The sequence below is a fragment of the Hemiscyllium ocellatum genome, chromosome 3, assembly GCF_020745735.1.
Source record: "Hemiscyllium ocellatum isolate sHemOce1 chromosome 3, sHemOce1.pat.X.cur, whole genome shotgun sequence".
Classification (NCBI taxonomy): domain Eukaryota; kingdom Metazoa; phylum Chordata; class Chondrichthyes; order Orectolobiformes; family Hemiscylliidae; genus Hemiscyllium; species Hemiscyllium ocellatum.
The window spans coordinates 64,886,948-64,895,105 of record NC_083403.1 but is presented as its reverse complement, the minus strand read 5'-3'; the positions used below and the strand labels follow the sequence as shown (position 1 = coordinate 64,895,105).

At 43.7% G+C, this 8,158-nt stretch overlaps 1 protein-coding gene across 1 annotated transcript in view; it reads right to left on the bottom strand.

Moving 5' to 3' along the window:
* Positions 1-220: 220 nt before the first annotated feature.
* LOC132835342 (collagen alpha-1(X) chain-like) overlaps positions 221-8,158 on the bottom strand; it is a 33,802-nt gene continuing 25,864 nt past the window's right edge. The window contains exons 2-3 of the mRNA XM_060854791.1: positions 1,654-2,031; positions 221-1,560 (exon numbers count right to left, since the gene is read on the bottom strand). Coding sequence (XP_060710774.1) covers positions 221-1,560; positions 1,654-2,031 — 1,718 coding nt within the window. The remainder of the gene's footprint in view (positions 1,561-1,653; positions 2,032-8,158) is intronic.

The window sequence follows — 8,158 nt, the reverse complement described above, 5'->3', positions numbered from 1 at the left end:
GACATTGTTCAAAATCAATGCATTTACTAGTTAGCTCCAGTGAGAAGGCATAAGATAATTAGATATACAAGCTGCTTGTTAAATGGTACTTTAATGATTTATTGATAATGTCTATTCCTGCTTACTTTTAAAGTAAATTTTATTCCATGATCAAAAATCTGTTGTTACTTTTCAAAATGATTTACAGTGAAATATATTTTATCATCAGCTGAGGTTCTCCCTATGACAATGAATTTGTTTGGTGAACCAGAAATCCTGAGAAGGATGATTGCATTTTATCAGAGGAATATAATCCATTAAACTGTTCGAAGGGCAACTGTAAGTATATTTTATCTATTTCCTGTAGCTGTAACACAGCACTGCCTGAGGCTTGATCAATCTTCTTTTCATTGTAGTCATCAAATGTGTATAGAATCGGTTCACCATTTTTATACAATGCAACCTGAACACTTTTGCCTTTGACATGGAGGTGATAGGAGAAATAGTAGATGCCTGGTACCTGACATGTAAAAACTCCTGTTTTTGGATCGTAGACATTGGCTTGATTGTACAGTATTTGGTCAAAAACTATTGGCATTCCTGTTGTAGGATATGGTGTAGAGAGAATGGCTTTAAAACCTTGATCAGGATTTGGCATTGATTGGATTACAGTTTCTCCTGCTGGGCCTGGGGGTCCAAGTGAACCTGGTGGGCCTGGTGGACCAGGGATGCCTGGAGGTCCCCGCAGCTCTGCATCACTGGACGTTTCCATATCTTCTCTCAAAAGGGTCCCAGAGGTGAAAGGGCGGGAACGGCCTGGTGGACCTCGTCTTCCTGGATCTCCTCTCATGCCTTTCTGTCCTGGAGGACCACGAGTCCCATTTGGACCTTGTTCACCTATATTGCCAGCAGGTCCCCTTTCTCCATAATTACCTTGAATCCCCAGTGGCCCTTGGAGACCAGGAATGCCTTGTACACCCATTTCACCAGTTCTACCTGCGGGTCCTCTATCTCCTTGTGGGCCAGGTGGCCCTTCATTTCCTTGTAATCCTGGGATACCTTCTTCTCCTAGAATTCCTGACTTTCCTGGAGCACCTGTTAGTCCTTCATCACCTTGTAATCCAGGAATTCCTGGCTGGCCTATGTAGCCAGGTTCGCCTGGTGGTCCTGGATTCCCGTCTTCACCTGGAGTACCAGGCAGACCTGCTGGTCCAATTGACCCAGATAACCCTGTGGATCCTGCAATACCAGTTTCTCCATCTATTCCTCGAACTCCCTTCTCGCCAGCAAGGCCATCCATACCTCTGGGGCCAGGTTCACCTTTAAGGCCTGGTAAACCTGGTTTTCCAATAGCTGGGTTTCCAGGAATACCTGGCACACCTTCTGGACCCGGAGACCCAATGCTCCCAGGAAGCCCCACAAGCCCTGGTTTGCCGTCTGCTCCTGGCATTGCAATTGATATACCAGGTGGCCCCTCTGCACCTCTTTCACCAGACAGGCCAGTAACTCCAGGTCTACCATGTTCTCCATTTTCACCTTTCTCTCCTGAAATACCATGAATACCGGGAATTCCTGGTAGACCTGCAATTACTTCTCCAAGGGTTCCTGGCTCACCTTGTGGCCCTGGATAACCTTTTGGACCTGTAAGGCCAAGGGGGCCAAATTCAACGTCACCTTTTTCTCCACACTGACCTGGATCTCCTGGTTCTCCAATGATTCCTCGTTCACCATGTGGTCCTGGAGATCCTGGAAGGCCCTGTGGACCTGCCTCACCATCCATGGCTATTGTTCTACTTCCAGGAGGACCAATAGGTCCGGGGGATCCATGGGGTCCTGCTTCTCCTTGAGGTCCTATATCACCGGTTGACCCGCAAATTCCTCTTTCACCCGTTATTCCTGGTGTTCCTGGTATTCCTGGTTGTCCTGCATAAGATAGTCCTGCTATTCCTGGTTGTCCGGGTGGTCCACACATGCCCGGAGGGCCTATTTTTGTAGCACCTTTTGCACCAGGTGGACCTCTTGGTCCTGGTAAACCTGGTGGACCTCTGATACCTGTAAAAAAGAAATAGGCATCAGTTACAGTTTAGCACCATAAAAAAGTGTTCCATGTTTTGTCACTTTATTTTCTTGAACCTTCTTAATTAAGCTTTCACAGTGGTAAATGCATTGGGAATTCAAGACGAATGGTTAGAATGTGGAACTTGCTCCTTTGGGGAGATTTTGAAGATATTTACATTCTTTCATAAAATAGGGGCATCACTAGCAAGGATACTTTTCAGGTCTATGCTAACATAGTGGTTAACCAACATAATTTGAAGGTCTGAGTTGAGTGTGTGGTGCTAGAAAATCACAGCTGATCAGGCAACATCCTGATGAAGGGCTCTTGCCTGAAAGGTCAATTCTCCTGCTCCTCGGATGCTGCCTGACCTGCTGTGCTTTTCCAGAACCACACTCTTGACTCTGATCTCCAGCATCTGCAGTCCTCACTTTCTCCTAAGTTGGAGGTCAGACAGCATCCAAGGATCTCCTCTAAATGCTGACTCAGGGAACGCTTCGTGGAGCATCTGTGTTCTGCAGCACAAATCAACCCGACCTTCCAGTTGTCATCCATTTTAATTACCCCTCCCACTCCCCTGGCAACATGTCCATCCTTGGTCTCCTCCACTGTCAGAGTGAGGCCAAATGGAAACTGATGAAACAACACCTGACGTTTCACTTAGGGAGCTTACAACCCAACGGCCTCAATATTGACTTCAGCAGCTTCAAACTCCCTCTACTCCTAGCCTTATGCCATGCCCAGATCCTCCTAGCCCCTCCTTACTTCCCTGACCTGTCCGAATCTGTCCATCTTCCCACTCACCTATCTGCTCCACCCTTCGCACTGACCGATCACGATAGCCCCCTACTTGCTTCCACCTATCTTCATCCGTCCTATCCTTCCCCCAGCCCCATCCTCTTTCCTCTATTTAATTCTGGCCTCCCCTCCCCTCCCTCCACAGTTCTGACAAATGGCTTTGGCACAAAATGTTGACTGTCCTGCTCCTTGGATGCTGTCTGACCTGCTGTGTTTTTTTCAGCTTCCCCTGTATTAACTCTTGCTTCCAGCATCTGCACTCCTTACTGTCTCCAAATAGAATTTGGACGTCCTTACTAATACTCCAAATTTCAAATCCCATCATGTCAGCTGGGGAATTTAAGATAATTATTTAAATTCAATAGAAAGAACTAGCTTGGAAATGGTAAATAGGCAATGACTCGATTTCTATCTGAAAGGAAATCTGCCTTCCTTATCTGGTCTGATCAAAAGGTGAATCTAATCTTCAGCAGTGCAGTTGAACTTTAATAATTTGTAGTTGTTTCAAAACTCAGGACTACAGCGACTTTAACAGTATTTCACTGGGGGCAAATTGAGGGCTATTTCCAGTGCTTGCAACCCATGAGTGAATAAGGTGAAAAAAGGTTGGTTAAACATCTAAGAGAGAAAGAAATCGAAGATTCTGCTGACTGGGCTGATGGATGAAGTGAAGAGTGAGGAGGATTATGTAAAGAAGAAGGAATTGTCATAAAGAAATTGGTCTGAATGGCCTGATCCTTTACCATAAACTTTACTTCACTCCAAGGTTAGCCATCTAGTCAAGCATTTTACATTTATACAGTGAATATATGGCAATATAATGGCCTATTGGACAACCTCCAAAACCTACTAACGTTTGAGGTATAAATATCCAAAATGGATTTGGGAAAGAGACATCATTTTGGATGGTTGACAGGGTACATTTGATAAGACAAGGATCAGAATTTTATGGTGAGCAAAATCACACTAGTACGCACCATGGAAGAGATGCACTGCAGAAATACACCAAACCTGAGTAGACACCAAGACTGTTACTATCAAGCAGCATAAGGACACGATCACATGCAAGTTCCCCTTGAAGCTACTCACCATCTTGACTTGGAAATATATTTCCTTTTCTTCAGTGTTGCTAGATTCTATTTCTAGGCTTTTGACAATGCCTCACATGGTGAGATTGCTAAAGAAGGTGAAAATCCATGGAAACCACAGTAATAGGGCAAATTAGATCCAACTGCTTGGTGGCAGGAAGCAGAAGGTGATTTTCAAAGATTATTTAAGCCTGTGTACGATGACTTATCACTGATTAAATGTTATATTCCTCGCTATTTGTAGTGAACATTAATGACTTAGACATGAATGTAGGAGGTTTGATCAGTAAATTCCTAAAAGACAAATAAATTTCCTCACTAAATAAAATAATAAGCCATAACCTACAGGACAACATAGAAAGACTAGTCAGGTGGACAGAACTTTGGAATTTAATCCTGAAAAGTGTGAGGAGATGCATTTTGTGAGGGCCAGCAAGGCAAGGGAATGTACAATGAATGGTAGGATCCCTGGAGTTACAAAAGATCAGTGGAACCTTTGTGCGCATGTCCAAAAGTCCTTAAAGCCAGCAGAACAGATAGATAGGGTGGTTAAGAAGGCATAAAAGATACTTTCCTTTGTTAGTTCAGGCATTGAATATAAGATCAAAGAGGTTATAATGGAACTGTGGAAGATGTTAATTTGGACACAACTTGAGTAATATGTGCAGTTCTGGTCACTGTAACAAGAGGGATTTAAATACATTGGAGAAGTGATTCACCAGGATATTGCCTGTGCTGGTGCATTTCAGCTATGAGAGGGACCAAATAGATTGGGGTTATTTGTCTTAGAGCAGAGAAGCTTAGGGGGACTTATTAAGATAGACAAAATTATAAAGGGCATTGACAGGGTACATAGTAAAACTTTTCCTTTTGAAGCAAATATTAATGAATGTTACAAACATTTGTCTAAGTAACAGTTAAAGCATTAACTGGAATTATTGAAGAAACAGTTGAACTTGATGGCTGATCTAAGAAATAGCTCACTTCTCAACTTGCCTTGTGAATGTAGAAAACAATTCTCACGTGAACTCTCTCCTCCACAACACAGCAAGTAGAAACCAGATTACAAATAGATTGAATTGCACAAACCTGGAATATTTAGTTTTACTTCCATATGTATGAATGCAAGACAAAATCCATTGGAAAAAAAGTAATAGGGGTTGGGAAAACAGGACATGTGGGGTAGGGGGCATTGGGGACCATGGTCATACTAGACAAGATTCCTTAATCTATTTTGTTTGTTCTTTCAGGGCTTTTAAATGGCTTGGAACTAAAAGAGCTGAAAATGTGTTGCTGATTAAAGCACAGCAGGTTAGGCAGCATCCAAGGAACAGGAAATTCGACGTTTCGGGCCAGAGCCCATCATCAGGAATGAGGAGAATGTGCCAGGCAGGCTAAGATAAAAGGTAGGGAGGAGGGACTTGGGGGAGGGACGATGGAGATGTGATAGGTGGAAGGAGGTCAAGGTGAGGGTGAGAGGTTGGAGTGGGGTGGGGGCGGAGAGGTCAGAAAGAAGATTGCAGGTTAGGAGGGCGGTGCTGAGTTGAGGGAACCGACTGAGACAAGGTGGGGGGAAGGGAAATGAGGAAACTGGAGAAATCGGAGTTCATTCCTTCTGGTTGGAGGGTTCCCAGGCGGAAGATGAGGCGCTCCTCCTCCAGCCGTCGTGTTGTTAGAATGGACAGCCCGTAGACCCGCTGAAAACTGCTAACAACATGACGGCTGGAGGAGGAGCGCCTCATCTTCCGCCTGGGAACCCTCCAACCAGAAGGAATGAACTCCGATTTCTCCAGTTTCCTCATTTCCCTTCCCCCCACCTTGTCTCAGTCGGTTCCCTCAACTCAGCACCGCCCTCCTAACCTGCAATCTTCTTTCTGACCTCTCCGCCCCCACCCCACTCCAACCTATCACCCTCACCTTGACCTCCTTCCACCTATCACATCTCCATCGTCCCTCCCCCAAGTCCCTCCTCCCTACCTTTTATCTTCGCCTGCCTGGCACATTCTCCTCATTCCTGATGATGGGCTCTGGCCCGAAACGTCGAATTTCCTGTTCCTTGGATGCTGCCTAACCTGCTGTGCTTTAATCAGCAACACATTTTCAGCTCTGATCTCCAGCATCTGCAGACCTCACTTTTTACTTGGAACTAAAAGATCAAGGGAGACATTTTAAAATCAAACACCCAATAAGTAAGGCGTCAGTAATTCATTACAAATAAAAAATAAGAACATAAAAATCTAACTAGATCCGTAAAAGAACAAAAGAAAGGGCTAAACTAGAAAAAGGTAGAAAGATGTTCAAGTAAACAGGGGAACATCAGAACAAAAAGAAATATCAGCTTTGTACCAGCAGATGGTGCTGTTATGTTTTATGACAGAAGCATACAAATTGAAATGGGGGTGGGCAATTTGACTCTTCAAGCCTGGTCTAACTTCAGCTTCACATTCCCACTCCAATCCTGTAATCTTTTGCCCCCTTTCTTTCCAAGAATCTATCTAACCCTTGCTTAAGAATCTTCAAATATTATGATTCTACTGCTTTTGAGAGAGTTTCAAAAACATTATCATTTTTAAAAGAAAAGGACAATTCAACTCATTCCGAAATGGGCAACCTGTGATTTTTAAACAGTAGTCCCGAGTCCAAGGTTCTCCCATAACAGGAAACATCTTCACCTCATCCGCATTGTCAAGACTTCTCAGGATCCTAGCTGTTTCAATGAAGTCACCACTTGCTATTCTAAACTCCAGCAGTTACAAGACTAGCCTGTTCAACCTTTCTCAGAACACAACCCACCTATTCCATGTATTAGTCAATAACTGAACTGTTTCGAGCCCATTTATATCGTCCCACAAATATGGAGATACGTTTCCTACACAGTACTCCAGTTATGTTCTCTACAGTGCCCTGTATGACTGAAATATTACCTCATTACTTTTGTATTCAGTTCTACTTCCAATAAATGTCAACATTACATGAGCTTTCATAATTAATATCTGAAGTTGCATGATTTTTTCGTGATGCACTTTCATGATTTATGCAGTAGGACATTCAGTTTCTTCAGCCTCACAGAGCTTTGCAATCTCTGGGGCAGTATGGTGGCTCAGTTAGCACTGTTACCTCAAAGCACCAGAGACCGAGGTTTAGCTCCGACCTTGGGCAACTATCTGAATGGAGTTTGCACATTCTCCCTGTATCTGCATGGGTTTGCTCTGGTTTTCTCTCACAATCCAAAAGATGTGCAGATCAGGTGAATTGCCCATAGTGTTTGGTGCATTAGTCAGGGATAAATGTAGGGAACTGGGGCTGGGTGGGTTACTCTGTGGAGGGGCAGTGTAGACTTGTGGAGCCAAAGGACCTGTTTCTGTATTGTAGGGAATCTAATCTCTCACCGTTTAATTGTTAATGCTTCATTGTTAATGCTTCCTGCCAAAATGGATAATTTCCCTATATTATACTGCATTTCCCTTGTTTTTCCCACTTATCTAACCTAACTATATCCCTTTGTAGCCACTTGATGTCCTTTTGACAACTTGCTTTCTACCTGTCTTTGTGGATCATCGTATTTAGCAACCATACCTTCATTCATAATATATACATAAATTGTAAAATGCTGAGGTCCCAGCACTGATGCTGTACCACATCAGTTGTTACATCTTGCCATCCAGAAAAAGATGCATATCTGCCTTCTCTCTTGTTGTTGGAGGGAATCCTGAAGGACAGGAGTACATGCATTTGGAAAGACAAGGACTGATTTGGGATAGTCAACATGGCTTTGTGCGTGGGAAAAGATGTCTCACAAACTTGATTGAGTTTTTTGAAGAAGTAACAAAGAGGATTGATGAGGGCAGAGTGGTGGATGTGACCTATATGGACTTCAGTAAGGCATTCGACAAGGTTCCCCATGGGAGACTGGTCAGCAAGGTTGGATCTCATGGAATAAAGGGAGAACTAGCCATTTGGATACAGAACTGGCTCGAAGGTGGAAGACAGAGGGTGGTGGTGGATGGTTGTGACCAGTGGACTGCCACAAGGATTGGTGCTGGGTCCTCTACATTTTGTCATTTACATAAATGATTTAGATGTGAGCATAGCAGGTACAGTTAGTAAGTTTGTAGATGACACCAAAATTGGAGTTGCAGTGGACAGCAAAGAAGGTTACCTCAGATTACAACAGGATCTCGACCAGATGGGCCAATGGACTGAGAAGTGGCAAATGGAGTTTAATTCAGATAAATGC